We start from the raw sequence: 19,716 nt of genomic DNA, 5'->3' as shown, positions 1-19,716 counted from the left end.
GATTTTAATAGTTGTTTGGCATTATTAAAATCCTTGGAATACACTAACTGATGGGAATTTGAGATGTGGAAATAAAGCTTTTCTTCTCGTCAAGTCATTTTTTTAATTAATATCAACTCATATAGACAGACGCACGACTATAATTACAACGTTCGATTAATTTATTTAATTTAATATATAGCTTTATGAGAATTGTTTTAAGCATTACAAAAAACAAAATTTATTCTTCTAACCACTATTATGTAATCGACCTCCTTCAACACAGTGAGGAATATGCCAATTATAAGCGCATGCAGTACAGTTCGTTAGCAAAGTTCCATTACGATACTACAATTTCCGATATATTTCCGGATTACGTTCGGGGTCGGTTCCACCATAACCTTCAAAATTTAGAAAATGCCTTTTTGTTGCCCAATCAAATCACGTATTACATGATATCGTCAAAGTTGTGGAGGCCATTTCAAAATTTTGTAAACAGAAGATTTAAATGAATGGAATGAATTGAACCGAAAACGACCTTTAAAGTTAAAATCAATGAAAGTTTGAAAACTGCATATGTTTTTGTCTTGGAAGAAATGAAGAATGGAAGTTATTATATGGCTTCTTGTTATTTCCATGACATTTGAACCGTAAGGAGGTTTGTTTTATTTTTGAAATGATAGTGTCTGCGAAAAAAAAATAACGCGAAGAAATTCTCGTAAAGGGCACCATAATGGCTTCAAGAATAGCTAAGTCTCCAGGAATACCTGTTCTTTCGGCGAGAAGTAAAAGAAAGTTACCCGTAGTACCGAATTCAAAACTGAGTGCTGCTTCGGAGCATCATAAAACTCATGTGAAATTTAACCCTGAAACAGTAGAAATATCAATTGGTGGTACTGAGCATGTGGAGTCAATTAAGCCAGCATCAGAATTATTACACTTTTCATTTGATAAAGCTTCATCAGATGAGTCAACTACTGCAAACGAAAGTAACACAAGTACAATATCAGATGACAAAACATGCAGTTTTAGTACAGGTAGTCAGTCAAGTGAGAATTCAGTAAGGGATACTATTTCATTTTGGAATAATGACAAAGCATATAATAATGCAAATTTTTTAACCCCAGTGAAAGAGCCAAGAAAAACATTTGAAATGAGCAGATTGGATTTTATGTCAACACCAGAGTCCTTGAAATCTGGTTTACAGACTCCAAAAAGAAGGTACACTGAAGGTGACAAATTATTAATGACTCCAGAGTGCTACAATGCAGTTCAGATGGATATTTCATGCAGGGATCATGACAGTGATGAAGATTTTGATAATAATGGGGAAGATAGCTGTAGTGTTACAGTAGCTGTTCGTGTAAGACCTTTTAATTCAAGGTACTGTATTGTTTAACTATATTCTTAAAAGATGACTGTACACAATTTTTAATTAAGGGGGTAGACCTGTAAGGGACACAACTCTTAGAAATCATGGGAACTTTGTATTCAACATTTTACATCAATCTCATGTAAGGATCAAAGTAACTTGGACGGATTTCATTCTGTTTCAAATGGCAGCTTGATAGGCTTTGGTGAAGTTAAATATGATACAGATATCTTTGGTTCATGGGCCCTTTTTTAATTGAATGGTCGTCTGTGCCCTTCCAAAATTTACTTCTTAGTTTTTATGTACAAACAAATACATTTTGTATATAAATGAAGGGGCACAAGATACATTTGTACATGTATATGTACTTGCTAAATAAAGGTTCAAATTAATGTATATATTGTACATGTACACAAAACTGCCATCAGTGTTTATCTTTACAGAGTCTTCATAGTTTCGATGAAATTTGACTGCAAAATATGCTTTGCAGACTGTGAATCTTTCCATATTAGCTATGTTAAATTCACACAACATACATGACTTTACTGATAATTTTTCATGAAATTTGCAATGAAAAATGTGGATTGTTTTAAAAAATATACAATCACATACAGTTGTAAATAGGTATGAATTACACATGTACATTGTTAAAAATAAGTAAAAGATTTTTTTCTATCTTTTTCATTTGTTTTGGGAGCATGAATATGAGAGTAATGTACATTTTGTGTCTTTTTTTTTCAGAGAGGAGAAAAATGCTGCTGTACGCTGTGTTGTATCTATGTGTGATAAAGAAACAACAATAACAAAAGACAATGGATTAAAACATACGTTTGCTTATGATTTTTCATTCTGGTCTTTTGATAAAAAGAATGGAAACTTCTCAGACCAAGAACGAATCTACAAACTTCTTGCTCAGCCATTATTGGTCAAGGCCTTTGAAGGATACAACACTTGTTTATTTGCTTATGGTCAGACTGGCAGTGGAAAAAGTTACAGGTATTATTTTTTGCTGCCATTCTTAAATTATTGGCCAATTTTTCACTTCATTAAATATTGTTTCACTTGCAATTTGTGCCCAATTATACACTGTGTGATTTTCTGTACAATAAAGCTATTTTTTTATTTTTTGTACACATGTACATTTGTAAAATTGTAATTTACTTCATCCACCTGAGTGAAAGTACCTTTGAAGACTGCAGAGAGATAAGTTCCAGGAGCAGACATCTTTTAATATGTAATTTGAAGTTAAAACTTCTATTTTAACCATCAAAGTTGTTTACATTAGGCCAGAGAAAAAGACTTGCCTGTTTAAGGTTACCCTACCTACCCTAAGCACATTTCATTGGTATTTTTATAATGAAACTATCATTTTTTTATTTGAGCAATATTAAAGTCAAAGAGCCCTCCCATAAAGTAATTATTTCACCTACCTCCTCACTCTATTTTTCTTCCAATGTAACATTTGTAACCTTAAACAGGCACATATTTTTTCTTGGCCTTGGGTAAAAAGGAAGACTATTGTACATACATGTACATTTGTACCTTTACATGTATCCATATTTTGCTATAACTTTTTGGGCCAGAATTCATTTCTATTATTTTTATATACATTGTACATGGTATATCAATGAATTTTTAAGAAGACAACATGACAAACATCTGTAACTTGTATACAAAATGTACCTACATGTACAATGTCATTTAACATATATACTTTAAGTGTACATATATTTGTACTAGTGTACATAATTTATGTACAAATGTATATGAATGTGTGAAAGCATTGTTAAAAGAATCATTATGCCTTTTTAGTATAATGGGACAGACAAATGAATGCCTAAGTGAAGTGGGGATTATTCCAAGGTTTTGTGAAGAATTATTTTCAAGAACAGACCATGAAGTCACTAGAGATTCTGAAATGGTAAGTACATGTATCCAATATTGAAAGTCATTTGAAGAAATTACAAAGTTGAAGACATTACATTGACATGTCACTCCTTACAATGAAAGTCCTTAAAATTCAAAATGTTCATGCTTTTCTCACATTCAGATAACACTTAGGAATTCAATTTACATATAGTTAAATACATGTACATGTACTGCTTTTTGTACCTCTGTGGTCTAAAAGAGCATATTTTCTTTGAAGTTTAAAACTAATAGTGCCAATGTTGTTTGTGGAATTAAAATTAAAAATACTGACTGTAAGTGGGTGTATTGGAAGCTCTGTTGTTTAACTTTAAATGGACAGCACTCATAATATATTGTTTTCTATTTCATTCTTATATTTGAAGTATGCACTATTGATAAGTGATTTAGTTTTAAATCTATAGTCAGACATTTAACTATTATGGACTTGTGTTGATTAAGTCTGATAAGTTTGTCAATAAATTTTTGAGTGTATTGTTGGTAGATAGAAAAACAAACATTAAACTGGGCGACAACATCTTAAATGAAAATTTTGTCTTGTCATAAAATTTCAAGCGTCTTCTGTAGACATTGATCTTTAAGTAGATCAATACTTCAATGATATTGAAGATATTTAATATGTTTACTCTCATTTTTCTATACAATATACCCAGTTTATGTATCGGGGCATGAACCAAATTATACATGTACAGTACATGTATTTCAGTACCAATGTACATTGTACATAGAAAAATTAAAAAGTACAAAACTTGTATACATACAATGTGAGTAATTTTGTTTCCTAATTTGTCTGAAAAGACAGCTGAAATTGTCCCAAATAAGATGACGTATTTCCCAACAGTTTTTTGGTAGTTAGAGTACAGTATAATGTGTTTCAGTTCAATATTATACTGAATTATTATTTATCACTTGTCATTTTCTTATTTTCCTTTTTAAGATTAATGATTTTTGGGTACAAATTCAAAGTTTTGTAATGTTTTCCATATTTCCTGATTGAAAAAGTGACTGTATTTTCTCAAATTTAAAATGGATGGGTAGTATTTTTAAAAAAGCCAACACTGAAACACTGAATATACATCTACATTCAATACAAGTGTACACATACATGTAACCAAAGACTTTTTTGAGTCTAGATTGTCAAACCCTACATACTTTATTTTCCCCTATTTAAACAAATATAAACTATGTCATACAAGCTGTATGGAGAAAGTTCCATTTGTTGAGTTTGCGCATCACTTAAAGGAGCTCCAAAATTCAATGAAAGTTGTACTTTATTGTATTATATTTGAATTTTTAAACTGACATCAACCATGAACATGTACAAATGTACATTGTGTGCTTGTGTTTTTTATTGAAGTATTCCTTTGGTTTATCTCAAGACTTACATATGTACAATGTACATTATGTAGCATGCATGCCTTTAAATGTTTGTATTTTGTTATGTACACTTTATTTTCTAACAAATAAATAATTTAATATCTTTTTAAACAATTTAAAGAAAATGGTTTGTTTATTCAACAACTTTTGAAAAGTTAAAGGAATGCTCTTTGTTGAATAAATATTGATTTTAGTATGTTTGTATGCAGGAAGACTTGTGGTCGTATACAATATAAATATTGGTTTCCTTCCATTAAAGCGGTCTAAATAGTCATATATATATCTCACAGATGAATTACCTATATTACCAATTCCAATTTGTTATAATGATACTGGAATATTTTACATCTTTTTATTATGTGTGACCCATTACTGATTACTTGTGGTTACTTGAAATCGATTACAGCTGATTATGATTACCCCATCACTGGTGTTTCCAGTGATACATTTGTACATTGTGTATTTTTGGCCTTGTGAAGTCATTCCTGTTTAAACACATTTTATTCTAAAAAAAATGAGCATAAAGTACATGTATCTCAATGCATGACAATAAAACATGACTGAAATCATTTGGAAACAAGTTATATTGTGCACCACTTTTACAATTCTGTCTTTTTGTGCAAAAATGGGTGTCATTTGTCATGATAATAAAATAAAAGTTTGTATGTGCTGTTGAAATTGTTGGTTTTAAGAACAAGAAGGAAAAGTCAAATCTTAAATATTTAATCAATGTTATTAACAAATGTAGAACAGAAATACCATACACTGTATCAAGCACTTTGATTATGGGTTTACATGTATGTATCTTATTTTGAATAATATGTTAGCCATCATTTGAACACTTTCACTACATGTATGTGAAACTGACTTATTTTGGAGGTAATTTTTAAATGCAAACAATATCACCTGCTCTAATAAATAAATTTAAAGAGCCAAATTACATGTATTGATACAAGAATGTACAAAATGTGACTAACAGGCATGAATAGAGTGACATATGCATGTAAGAGACAAATATTGTCAGTTACATGTACTTTGTGTGTGTATATGTATCACAGTATGTGGTATATATACATGTACACTGTATGTACATTGTTAAGTACATTGATATACAAATGTACATATTTTTTAGGAAGGTTGGAGTTCCAAATACTGTGTGTATCTCCAGTTTCACTAATTGAAATAGTTCTTTAACTTGCTCCTGTGCACACATACTGAAATTATTTATACATGTATATTTCCCTTTTGACAAAATTACACAAAGGCTATTTGAAAGAGCACAGGGACCATGACCCACATTCCCTCTATAATAGTTTCCTGCATATACAACATGTATGTGTGTTGCTTTTCATTTTTTTGGACAAATTTCTTCAGTTTTACTGACTGAGGCTGACAGACATGTCTGGTTTTGTGGTTGAATTCTGTAACTTATTTGACTGATATGATAATGTATGCATTATGGTTTCTTAGGGTCTTAAGTTCATAATTTACATGTATACATGAATATTATATATTAAAATGTAATTATGCCACAAGTTCTCACCAGAGGATTATTACAGTGTTACATGAGACTGGCAGTCAAGTTCATAGTAGGCAATTGTTTTGAGACCTTTAAAGTTTAATTATCTTGGCAGTGTTAAGAAGTCTTAGTAATCATTTATTTAAACTAGTCAGTGTAAGATCGTGCCTTAACAATGGTGGCAGAGATATTAAGTGGTTAGCAGCCTGTTCTCATGTCAGGCTTGCTTTGTGTAGAGATATGATCAGAAAATTAATCAACAGGTCACTATTTTATTTAATATATTTCATTATCAGTTCTTCTATAAGTGTGAAGATTTTGTGAATTTAATATGAACCAGAATGTATATTTTATATACCGGGTATACATTATAATCATCCATACAGAATGTAGTGGGTTGTACAGAAGTCTGTGGGAACACTTTTGGATATGGTCTGAAATAGTATTATGTGTAGTCCTTTCATCTACATGTAGGAGGTTTCACTGTGTATTGTACATGTAAATGTACATTTTTTACATTATATAGTAAAATCCTTTGAGTTCAAAAGCATTTGGACCTTTTAAGCGTAGAATTTGTTTGAACATTTAAAAAGAGTATCTGCTTTAGATTTTTCATAGTAGGGGTTACATATTTGTATATCAATGTTTTCAAAAAAAAATTCTCCATACAGACTTAAGGCCCATTTTACAAACATGAATACATTAGCTTCAATGAAGTGAGGTTTGTTTGTTCAATGAGAAAAAAAAATCTTTCATTACAAAACTCTTAAGTGGAAAATAATTAAAATCTTCATATTTAAAGCAATAATTATAACCACAATAAATATCCATTATAGATATATTAGTTTGACATTTATTATATATACGTTAGATTTCCACATACCTATGAATTTTATAGAAATGACCTCTGAAAATGAGATTTTGGTGACAAATAAATTACCTATTATTGTGCAATTGTGATTTAAATTTGCATTGTATCTTAATGTCTTGTTGTCAAGATAGCTGATATGAGAATTTCATTATTTCTGGAGGGGGTTTAAAAAACACACATTATATCAGAAGAGATATATTATCATATAGATGTACAATTTAGAACAGGACTGTATCTGGTAAATTACTGTAATGATAGGTTTGATTCTATCAGTAAAGAATTTGTGAATTTTGTAAAAGTGAAAAGTCTTCTATTTGGTCAGAACTATCAATCCAGAATGCTCCTTTAAGGAGGTAGACCTAGGGTAAGGGACACAACTTAAAAATCATTGGAACGTTTGTATTCAGCATTTTACATCAATCTTATGTAAGCATCTGATTAAGTTGGATTCATCTTATTCTGCTTCAAATGAAAGCTTGAGAGGCTTTGGTGAAATTGAATATAATACAAACATATCACTGATTTCATGAGTTATGTCCCTTTACCCTAGGTCTACCTCCTTAAAATTTTACTTAATTCAAATGCTGATGATAAAGCCAAAGATAAAACAAATTATAAGTGGAAGTCATGAAAGTATTTCTAATTTTAAGGTAGTGCAAACTACTCTTTTGTTTTTTATACTTGTAACAAGTTGTACCACTTTCAAATTGTTGTAGTATACATGTATAAGACAATTACTCTTCTACAGTTTTGCAACTTGTAAACAATATTGCAATTCCATCCCTTTGAATCCCAGATACACAAATTCACCACAAGAATTTATTAGGGCTTTCAATTTTTCTGCTTACATGTACTAAGTTTACACCCCTGTTTTTGCTGATCGCTCTAAGTTTTTATCCTTTGTATATAAATCTCAGATAATATCTGGGAAGATTAAAGTATTATATTTTATTGATATTAATTAACAAGATTAGTTTGATTTTTATACAACCTTAGGCTTTACCATGTAGGGTGGATATTGATTTAACAGAGAACAAACCAAGCTAATTACTTGTTGACAAAGGCCAAGGCAAAAAATTTTAATTGGTTAGTTGTAATTTGAACACTTACGCTGTACTTTTTACAATTCACCGTATATACAATAACTTCTTTTCATTTATAGTGCAGTTTGCAAATTAGTTGTCCATTATTCCTAGAGTTTCCTTCACATGTTATAATTACATTTACTGGTAAACTTGTATCAGATCAGACAGATCATACATTGTTACATGTACATGTTTATTTACAATGTACATGTATACATTATGTAAATTAGATTGAGTCAGAAAATGGTCTGTTCTGTGTTTGAACTCTTATAGGGTCACCTACATTTGTAGGTTTTGTAATTTCATCATACTGCTTAATGGTCTATTTAATTTTTTTTCAGGTCAAAATAAACGTAGAGATTTCATTTTTTGAAATCTACAATGAGAAAATACATGACTTACTGGCCTCTTCTAAAGAAAAGGGAGGTAAAGCTCAGGTAGGTAGAGATTAAAACATGAAAAATGCAGAATTTTTTTAATAAAATTTTTGTTTTTTTACACTTATTTACAAGCTTTGTAAAAAGGGATGATATGATAAGCTTACAATTCCTTCGAAGGGAACTCAAGGGAACCTGGAACAGTAATGAAAGGAACATAATCCAAGAATAACAACAGGACAAGGAAAATGGACACACACAAAAATGGACATAACCAAAATAACACACACTAAGAAACAGAAGTAAATGAGCAACTCAGCTCCTAAAAACCGGTAGCATAGACCAGGTGCATTGGTAGGATAAGCATCCTCTGATTTTCTAGACAAAGAACACAATATTGTAATATGATAAGGATTTTTTTTCTTTTTTCATGTGCCCTTCTCTAAAGGTGTTTGTAACTTTGTATGCTGTTAACTTATTGTCAATTTAAGTACCCTCTATGGGACTTATTTTGATCTAGATATGGAGCTGCAGCATTACCAAGTGTATCGTATATGTGATGTGGTCAGCCATAGATCTATTTCAATTTTAGTGTTCCATAATAGACATTTCTCCTAGTTTCAATGAACATCGTATACATGTACTGACATAAACTGACTTTCGTACCTACATGTACAATTTTATATTATGGTTATATAATACTGTGAAAAATAAAGGTTTAGGTATGATTTTTTATACCCTACTGAAAATTTGGAGGAGTTTTGTTGTTTAGTCCTCCATCTATCCCCACATTCTGTCTGCAACTATTTGGAAACTTACACACATTCTTAATCAGATGGTGCCATTGTAAACCTATTTTGCATTTCCATCAGAATGACTTTTGGGGTTTCCTATATGGTTTTTGGGAGGAGTAGCATGGATATCACATAATGAGCATTGCAGTTGTTCTAGCTCATTTGATTTTTTATTATAAAGTTCATTTATTACAGCCAAAAGCCAGGGAGCATCCTGTTTCTGGTCCATATGTGGAGGGTCTGTCTACTTATGTTGTAAAATCATTTGAAGATGTGGAAGGGTGGATAACTCTTGGGAACAAAAACCGAGCTACAGCCACAACTGGAATGAATGAAAGAAGTAGTAGATCTCATTCTGTCTTCACCTTAGTACTCACACAGACCAGAGTAAGTCTTTTCTGGTAGAAAGTGGTATGTTTAAAATTTTGACAGTGTACATATTTATGTACAAATCATATTATTTATCATAATAATTGTCTAAACATAGAAATGTGCTTATTTTAACGGTTGTCGAAAATCTAGATGGTCAGAAAAATCCATTTTTTTTTCAAAATTCCCAAAGCCAATTAGATTTCCACCAAGTACCAAGTAAGAATATTGATTCCCCAAGAACTTCCACGGTATAATTGATCTGTACTAGTATTTATGTTTCTGTAGGCCTTTTTTGTCCACTTTTGGGAAATGCCGAAGGGGACTTAGGTTTGCATTCTGTCTGTCAGTCAGTCTGTCAGTCCGTCAGTCACACTTGGTTTTCTGGGCATTTTTTTGTAATGCCTCATCCAATTGATTTCATATTTGGGATATAGTCTTATCATGACAAGTTACAAGTTAAGTTTGAATGACTTTATGGTTGAATGATAATTTCATGGAAGTTATGGCCCTTGGACATAAAAAATTTCATGAAATTTTATGTTTTCTGGACTTTTTTTTTGTAATGCCTCATCCCATTGATTTAATATTTGGTATATAGTTTTATCATGACAAGTTACAAGTTAAGTTCGAATAATGGTTGAATGATTTTTACAGACGTTGTGTCCCTTGGACATAGAAAATTTCATATTTTTTTTTGTTTTCCAGGCTTTTCTTTATAGTGCCTCATCCAATTGATTTCATATTTGTTAGCTAGTCTTATCATGACAAGTTACAAATTAAATCAAAATATTATTGCGGCAAAATGGTTTATATGGAACTTATGGCCCTTTGACTTAGAAAATTACATAAAATTTTATGTTTCATCATTTTGATGCAAATTGCTACTGTCATTCTAGAGTTATTTGCCCTTTAATTCATAATAAAAAGTTTTTGCAACTTTCCAGGCGATAGAAAGAGAATGTCTTTATGCAGCTTTCTGTAATGCAAAAATGTTATTATCTACTGTAAAATGAAGCTCAGGTTTGATTTTGATGGAATTTGCATTTGCTGTTCAAGAGTTATTTTCTCTTGATTGTTAAATATAACACCATCCATTGTTAGTTCACATATATGAAAAAATCTCATAAAGACAATGAGTTCAAAGGCTGAAAGGAGACACTGTATTGAATCAGCAATACTGTCAGAATGCTTGTTTCCATTGTTTTAAACATATTACATTAACATATTACGAATGTTTGGGTTTTGTTTACAGACAGAAGAGATAGGAGGTCACCAAAATGAACACATTATAACCAGTAAGATTAATCTGGTTGATTTAGCAGGAAGTGAGAGGCAGTCCCAGGCTAAAACTGAAGGTGAAAGACTCAGAGAGGCTAATAATATCAACAAATCTCTGACTACACTTGGCATGGTCATATCAGCACTGTCGAGACGTTCTACATCAGGGAAAAAAAAGTCTTTCATTCCTTACAGAGATTCTGTTTTGACTTGGTAAGAGTTGGGTCCTTAAGACATTTACTTGATGTACATTTGTAGTTCATTACATTGTAATGCTTCTATGCTTGATTTTTAGTAACAGGTTGAAAGAAATGCAAAGACAAATGGATGCAGGTTCTATGACAGAAAAAGAAAAGGAAAATGATCATATTCAGGTTCTAAGAGTCTTAAAGTGATAATGTCAGGACAGTGAAATAATTTTCAATAAATCATATCTGTCCACTTTTAAACCTTCCTTAGTAGGATATAGAAATAGCACCAGAGAGTTTATAAAATAATTTTTAAAAAGTATTTTTTGTGGTTAGTTATCATAACTCATTGCATGTCATTTATTACAATGTTGTTACTTATCTCTTCCAGGTTACTTAAGGAAAGCCTCGGTGGTAACTCCAAGACAGCAATGTTAGCCACCATTAGTCCTACAAACTTTCATACTGAGGAAACTCTCAGCACCCTCAGATATCCTTTTCTAATTATAGCTTGTACAAACGTAATGTTTGAATCAAAATTTATTTTATGCATCCTGCAATTTATAGTGTTTGTTGTCATGTATTATTCATATTGATTTTTATATGGTGGCATAACTTCAACAGCTTTTACAGTATGACATTTGCTTCTTCAACCTTGGATCTGTCATGAAAATTTTCTCATGAAAGTGTCTGTTAATTTTTTAATAAGAAAAAAATAGATATATTAGCCTTAACATTAACACGTATGCCAAGGAAGCCAGTAGTATTGTAAATGTTGCCAGAGTAAATGAAGATCCTAACACCAAACTTATTAAAGGTATTATAATCTAACAATTTATTTTCTTCTTGATTAAAATTGACATTTTATCAGCACTTTACCATTATGACTTGGTATGGTGTGATATTTAACACATGTTTAAGGACTTACTTTCTATTCCATGAAATAAGTTTACTTTTATAAAGTGCAATGTGCTGTAATTGGTAGACCAAACCAGTATGTAACAGGCAATCTACATGTACATTTGTACTTTTTAGTAATCAACAATTCTATAAAACTGTTTATATATAAAAATTCACTTTATTTCAAGTAAGGAAGTTTTTTTGCAAACAAAAAAAAACCTGATTATCCTACTCATAGTACTTTTATCTTGTTTGAAGAGTACCATAAAATTGTTTTAAAAAATGCTAAAGTCAATTTATAGAGTATAATTCCCTCTTCAATGTTAAATTTATAGGTGAAAACTGACTTTAAAGCTGACTTTTAAAAGTTAATAAGATTATCTATTGATCATGTATGAAAATAAGTCTGATTTAAATTGACTTATAACTGACTTCTGTGACCTATATTACATAAGGGGAGTATTGAGAATTATTAAAGTGGTTACTGTATAAGGTATTGTTATTTTCATTTTGAATTGGTTACAATGTTAACTTAAACTTTTAGAAAAAATAATGATGATCATATTTTGTGATACCCATAATTGATTTATTGTTTTAAAATTCCTTGGGCAATGTTTCTGTATTAAATTATGTTTTCCAACCTTTGAAAAATGTTTTGGCCATAGGCTTTCCAATAATAATTAATGAATCCTTAATGGGTTATACCAAAGCTGTAGATAATATCGAAATAATATTTATCACTATTTACATGTACATATAATACTTTTCCTGTAAAAGGGGATTATTACTACTTCTGTTAAGTGTAGAGTTAATTAGTGATGATATATTCATATTACACAACATAAACATTGTAAAATAAGTATACAAATTGGTAATTTATTTTAGTATCTGGAGTTTTGATTTACATTTAATATGTACATGTATTTATCTTCTTTAAGCCTTTACCAGGGACCTCTGAGTATCTTGGTGTTTTGCAACTTTCTCCATTTCAGCCCAGGTCTTTCCCATACTATTGAACTCCCTGGTTAACTTTATCCGTTTCAGCCCATGTCTTTCCCATACTCTTGAACTACCAGGTCAACTTTCTCCATTTGAAGGCATTTCAACCCAGGTCTTTCCCAAGAACTCCCTGGCTGTGGTTCTTAGCTAGGTTCTTCTAAGTCTTCCCTTGTTATGTTTACCTTCAGCTGGTGTCCATTTTGCAGTCACACATGTAATGTTGTTTGGGTCTCTTCTAGTCATTTGCCCTATCCATCTTTATCTCTTTTGTTAAATCTTGTTCAATGACTGGTGTTTTTTTAACCAACAGACTCTACATATCTTAGCCAGGCATTTAATGTGAAATCATGAAAGTCTCTTTGGCTCTCTGGCTATACATTGTACATTAACATTAACACTAGCATAAACAATAAGGTGGATGTACATGTTACTGTTCTGAAAATCAACTTTATAAGAATATTTGGGGGCTTTCTGTATCCTTGTGGCTTTAGAAATTATCATGTTGGACATGACATTTGACCATTAGAAATTATTACACTGGGATAATATTTAACTATATATAATTATAAATAAATTTGGTAAATAAACAATGGTAACAAATCAGGTTTTCTGTTTGGAGTTAACATTAAGGTTTCCCCCCAAAAAAAGTACCCCATAAACAATAGTACCATTACTAGTATTACCTTACTAATACATGTAATCTACAATTTTGTCAGGGAACTCATTTTAATAAATTTGGGAATGCTGCTTTGAAATTCTGATATTAATATATCTATGATTAAGTTTAAGGAGAAAATGCTTACCTCTAAAAAGTAGTATTGTATGTTTCCAATAACCTGTATTAAAGCCATTTTGATCACAGACATAACCTATTGCAGAAATTCATTAAGTTTTAGAAATGTCATTCTGTGAATGTTTCTTTATTCTTCTGTTTTTTTTTTAGAGTTACGAGCTGAGATCGATAGATTGAAATGTACAGAAGGAATATACAAAGATGAATTACAGTCTGTCACATTAACAGAAATAGCAGCTCTGAGAGAGAAATGTTTAGCTAAGGAGAAAGAAATGGAGGAAATGAAACTGTAGGTATTCAGACAGATTGAGAACTTCACTTTCTAGTAGTAAAATGTAGGATTTAAAACTTTCATTCATTTTTTATTAACTGTTTTAAATTTTCGTTTTATTATGTATAACTTGAAATTGAAAAATATTCTTAATGGCTAAATAAAGCCAAGTAATATATAAGGTCGATAACAATATTTAAATAGTCAATAAATCCAGTGAGGGGTATATTTACAAAATCCAGTGAGGGATATATTTACAGAATCCAGTGAGGGGTATATTTACAAAATCCGGTGAGGGATATATTTACAGAATCCAGTGAGGGGTATATTTACAAAATCCAGTGAGGGGTATATTTTCAAAATCCAGTGAGGGGTATATTTACAGAATCCAGTTAGGGATATATTTACAGAATCCAGTGAGGGGTATATTTACAGAATCCAGTTAGGGGTATATTTACAGAATCCAGTGAGGGGTATATTTACAAAATCCAGTGAGGGATATATTTACAGAATCCAGTGAGGGGTATATTTACAAAATCCAGTTAGGGATATATTTACAGAATCCAGTGAGGGGTATATTTACAAAATCCAGTGAGGGGTATATTTTCAAAATCCAGTGAGGGGTATATTTTCAAAATCCAGTTAGGGATATATTTACAGAATCCAGTGAGGGGTATATTTACAGAATCCAGTTAGGGGTATATTTACAGAATCCAGTTAGGGATATATTTAATATTTACACAATCTTTAAGTTGTTTTTATGTAATAACTTAAATTTGTTATTATTTGTGAAGTTATTGATATGCAATTGGTTTTTATCATGCAACACTTATTCTCTGTAAATTTAAAAAAAAAAATGCACTCTTTAACTTTTTTAGATTAAGTACAACAATAAGCCAACTACTTTTCAGAAACACTGATTTCTTCTTTACAGGTCTTGGGAGAAAAAGTTGAGGGAGTCTGAAGCCAGGAAAAAACAAGAAAATAAAAATTTAGAGGTAATATATATATTCATTCTGCATTGTTTCTTGACTCACTATTTACGACATGTATGTTGTTACATAATGCTGTTTTATGGCGACAAACATTGTCCATAATTCAATTTTCTAACTATCTTAGCATTTAGTAAAGGTAAGTTCCTTTCCTTTACATAATAACTATGGAAGGTTTTTTTTTTTCAAGTGATTCAGTATGAAATTTGCATTATATTCAAATCAGTCTTTTTAAAATGCTGAATTCTGCCCTTTTTGTATTTTATTATAACACTGTATTGTAAATCAACCACTGCTTTTGACAATATTATAAGTAATAAAAATCTAAATCACTAGGAAAAGTAGTGTTAAGAAACATTTACCTATTCCATATCTATATGTGCCATAGAGAAAATTTATCATACAGTAGGAGTATTACTTCATCAGAGTTGTCTACCTTTACAGACTCTTTGTAGTTTCTACAGTTTTTTAGTGTAAATTATGCTTTATTGATTGGGTACCACTCCATAGTACCTGTGTTAAAATTACACTTTATGGATTGTGTATCCCTTCATTGTACCTGTGTTAAAATTACACTTTATGGATTGTGTATCCCTTCATTGTACCTGTGTTAAAATCACACAAAGTTCAGGAATTACAGACCATTTTCATAAAATACATGGAAAATACAGTTTGTCCTAAAGTAACATTAAAAGGTCTGATCTACATGTACATGTATTGGCAGTGGCCTATCTACTGGCAGATCTGTTTTTCATATTAATGATTGATCGTTTTTGCAGAAATCAGGCATCACATGTAAGGTAGATAACAAATTACCAAATCTAGTCAACCTGAATGAGGATCCTCAATTATCAGAGATGTTATTATATGTCATCAAAGAGGGGCAAACTAGAGTAGGCAGGATGTGTGAGAACTCAAAACATGAGATACAGCTCAATGGTGCTCTCATTGCTGAAAATCATTGGTAGGAAGCATTTTTTTTAAGATAATTCAATTTGGCATGACCTGCTTTGATGTATGTATTGAAGTACATGTATAGAGTATGTATTGAAGTACATGTATAGATAAGAAAGTTCTATAACATATTCAGTTACATTTTGATGTTGAAAACTAAATTGTGAAATTGGCAGTTTAATTTTTGTTATTTCTGCAGTAAATCCTGTAACAAGAAAATTAAACAGTCCTGTATATTTTCTTTGTAGAACATTATAATTCAATTTGAGGAATGTTCACAAATTAAAACTGTGTTAAAGTAGATTAATCATCGAAACCACAAAAAATAGTGTGTGAAAATTTCAAGTTCCCAGGACAAGGAAAACCTTTGTAATGAAAAGTTTGGCATGTAAAAGTAATTTATAAACTGATTATTTTTTCAGTGTAATATCAAATATTAAAATGAGTTGAAAGGTCCAACCAAGTACTTTCTGTTTAAGCTGAGTCTTACGCTGCCAGAACAAGCCACCCATTGTATTTTTTTATTAGTATTGAATTGATAGGGTCACTGTTTCATACACAGATTCCAGTATCTTTGCTGCACTACTCAAATCACATGAACATATTTTTACTCTTTCAGCATAATAAATAATGTTGAGAATGTGATAACTATAACACCGATCGGAGATGCACCAACCTATGTTAATGGTAATCTTATATCAGAACCTGTCATATTACAGCATGTAAGCACTGTATATCTTTCAAGTTATATGTTGATGATAATAATGTTTTAATAGTTGTATTAATTATACCTCCATTCAGAGGTATTCTCCTTTGTCTTTGTGAATCTCCATCCAACTTTTTTTTGGAAATCATTTTCTCATCAGCTCTTGTCACTTTCACATAATATTGTGACATATTCCTTATATTGGTGTGTTATAATTTCGGATTTACATGTAATACTGGTTTTGGCAAAAAAAAAAGAACTTCCAATATCATATGCTACAGTTATGGTTTATGGGTATTGCTAGATAATGCAGATTTCTGGATTTTTGATAATAAAAACAAAAAATTGAATGTTAAGTAAAATTTGATGGGCAAGAGTTCACAATTTCCTGGTTTCCAGGGTTTTTATTTGACATCATGGTAGGGAAAAGTCTTGATATAAAATGATGTCAGTATTGGATTTTGAATGAGGATCGTAGAAATATCATGTGTATAAACATATAATCTGTAAATAGGAATTTACTTTTTCACTTAATTAATCACAAAAGTCCTTTTTGTCTAAAATGTTTCTATCAGGTTTTCAAGCGGGCCCTTATTTTCCTAATTTTCCTTATTTTTCAAAGACAGCCCTAATTTTCCTAATAAAACAAAAAGAATCGTAAAAAAGCCCTATTTTTTGTTGAGAAATTCCTTATTTTTTAAATTTTGAATTTTTTAAATAGTAATTTCCCTTTATATTGTTTGTATTAATGGAATCTAGCTTAGTATACTCTCAGAAAATGAATATTATTATGATCAAATAAACACCTCAGAAGACATTTTGGTGGTTATTAGCAGTTCACTGCATTCTTTGGACCTATACTAGTTCAACTTCTTATGGTCAAACTGGAATGCTGAATACAACTGTTGATGGCCACTGACATGATCTTCTGGGTTGGTAAATAGCTTTTATATCGTTGTCTTTAGCCAGTGGTGAGTAACTTGTTTTTCTTTTAGTGTTATTATTGAAAAAGAAAGAATGTCATCCCTTATTTTTGTGTTAAAAGCCCTAAAAAATCCTAAATTAGGCCTTATTTTTTTTTTTAAATTTGGCCCTAATTTTACAAAAGTCACTTGAAAGCCTGTTTTTTTTATTTCCAGGGTGATAGAGTGATTCTTGGTGGTGACCATTATTTCAGGTATGTTCTGACTATTACAAATCAGTCAGTCATTTGACAGATTGGCTATGGTGAACATTGGTTCATCTGTCAACACAGATTTTTATTTTTTTCTGTGTTTCTTTCATTTTCAGTTATATTGAATTTAAAGATGGACTAATCAATTACTTTGATGTAATTGTTTATTTTTGAATTTGAATACCCAATATTGTTTTGTTGTTTTTATTTTGTTTGAAACAAATTATCATGTAACTCTATATGCCTTATTATAACTGTGATTTTATAATGATGATCAGTGATAATGTCTGGTACTTTCATTTTATAAGGTTTAACCATCCAGAGCAAAGACGGAATAAAACTGGTTCTGGTCAGGAAATAAAGAAAGACTTTGAATTTGCTAACCAGGAATTACTCAGTGCTCAGGAGAAAAGGTAGGAATCTGTACAAAAGTTTGACTAAATAGGTGATATTTTTAAGTATAGAAAACATTTACAAATAAATATACAAAATCTTTGTCATTAGCACATTAGATTTGGTTTGGGTTCAAAATTTGGTTTAATTTGTAGGGAAAGGCGAGACTTAAGGTATTGCTATTCTGTGTTGATGTTTTTGGATTAGGTCAACTTGTGCTAAGTCATTCCACTTCAGTATTCAGGTGCATAAGCACCACTGCATTACAGTTCTATATCTGTTTTATGATATACCCCTACAGTCACTTAAATATTGAATAATAGCAACTATGTACAATAGGTGAGACATATCCTTGTGATAACAATTTATTATCTGGCCCTAAGTCTTTATTATTAGAATGTGATGGCTTGTACATGCATTTCAACTCTCTGTTTAAGCATTTCTTTTAAACCTAGTGGATGGATCAATCTCAGACTACAATTTTGTCTTGACAAATATACACAAATTTTGCTTGACCAGAGAGAACTTTCTGATAGCAAGTAATTACTTCCAAGGGCAACAAAAATCATTTCTTTTGTGTTTAAGACAGCCCTCGTGTTTTTCAGGAATGCATTGCTACCCAATTTACTGCCATATTAATGAAATAAAACAAAAAAAAAGCAACTCCCTTATCATTTTCTCTGGCTGTGAACAATTAGAATAAGCACCCTACTAACAAATGGCCAGAAAACCAAGATATTGACTTATAATGGCCTTAGATTATATCACTTGAGCAGCATTCAAAGTTATCTATTTCTAGGTTACAAGCAGAACTTGAGGAAGCAAGACGTCAAGCCCAAGAAGAGGTCTTAGCTACTGTAGAGAAAGTTAAGAAAGAAGCTTTAGAGGAACAAAAGGCTGATTTTGAAGATAAACTTGCTGAATATGAGAAGTTATTGGTATGTTGTCTGCCTTGTTATAAGGGCTAAAAAAATATTTGTGAATTGGAAAGTGTTATTCTTAACACCAATAATCATCTTAACAAATTTGGTTGATTTTTAATGGACAGCAGCTTCCTATGCAAATGTTTATAAAGTACCTTCCAATCTCAGTTTTTTTTTTGCAATTTTATTCAGTTTCTTATGTTGAGAAATGGTTTTATAGTGAAACTTGTCTTAACCAAAACTGATGGTGGCTCTTTTGTTAAGTTAATTCAGGTGTTTACTTTACCAGTTCATGTGAACCGGCATAGAGGGTTTTTGGAAGATGTTTGGTTAAGAGAGGTTTCATATCTACTCATGGTTTGGTTAGGAGAGGTTTCATGTCTAATCATGGTTTGGTTTGGAGTGGTTTCATGTCTGATCATGGTTTGGTTTGAGAGCATGGATCTGGAAACAGTCAAAAATGCCAGTCATTG

General features: G+C 31.0%; 1 protein-coding gene across 1 annotated transcript in view; it reads left to right on the top strand.

Moving 5' to 3' along the window:
- The first annotated feature begins 444 nt into the window (after positions 1-444).
- Positions 445-19,716, top strand: part of LOC148611221 (kinesin-like protein KIF14) — a 30,107-nt gene continuing 10,835 nt past the window's right edge. Inside the window, exons 1-15 of the mRNA XM_088591526.1 lie at positions 445-1,362; positions 2,093-2,347; positions 3,164-3,272; positions 8,471-8,566; positions 9,496-9,687; positions 10,925-11,163; positions 11,530-11,628; positions 11,882-11,955; positions 13,981-14,119; positions 15,036-15,099; positions 15,873-16,057; positions 16,667-16,769; positions 17,893-17,930; positions 18,236-18,340; positions 19,120-19,258. Of these exons, the coding sequence (XP_088447652.1) occupies positions 713-1,362; positions 2,093-2,347; positions 3,164-3,272; positions 8,471-8,566; positions 9,496-9,687; positions 10,925-11,163; positions 11,530-11,628; positions 11,882-11,955; positions 13,981-14,119; positions 15,036-15,099; positions 15,873-16,057; positions 16,667-16,769; positions 17,893-17,930; positions 18,236-18,340; positions 19,120-19,258 (2,487 nt within the window). The 5' untranslated portion in view covers positions 445-712. The remainder of the gene's footprint in view (positions 1,363-2,092; positions 2,348-3,163; positions 3,273-8,470; positions 8,567-9,495; positions 9,688-10,924; positions 11,164-11,529; positions 11,629-11,881; positions 11,956-13,980; positions 14,120-15,035; positions 15,100-15,872; positions 16,058-16,666; positions 16,770-17,892; positions 17,931-18,235; positions 18,341-19,119; positions 19,259-19,716) is intronic.

The sequence above is a fragment of the Perna viridis genome, chromosome 7 (assembly GCF_037379345.1).
Source record: "Perna viridis isolate PV_CMFRI_1.1 ecotype Kerala chromosome 7, ASM3737934v1, whole genome shotgun sequence".
Classification (NCBI taxonomy): domain Eukaryota; kingdom Metazoa; phylum Mollusca; class Bivalvia; order Mytilida; family Mytilidae; genus Perna; species Perna viridis.
This window is presented reverse-complemented; position numbering and strand designations above follow the sequence as displayed.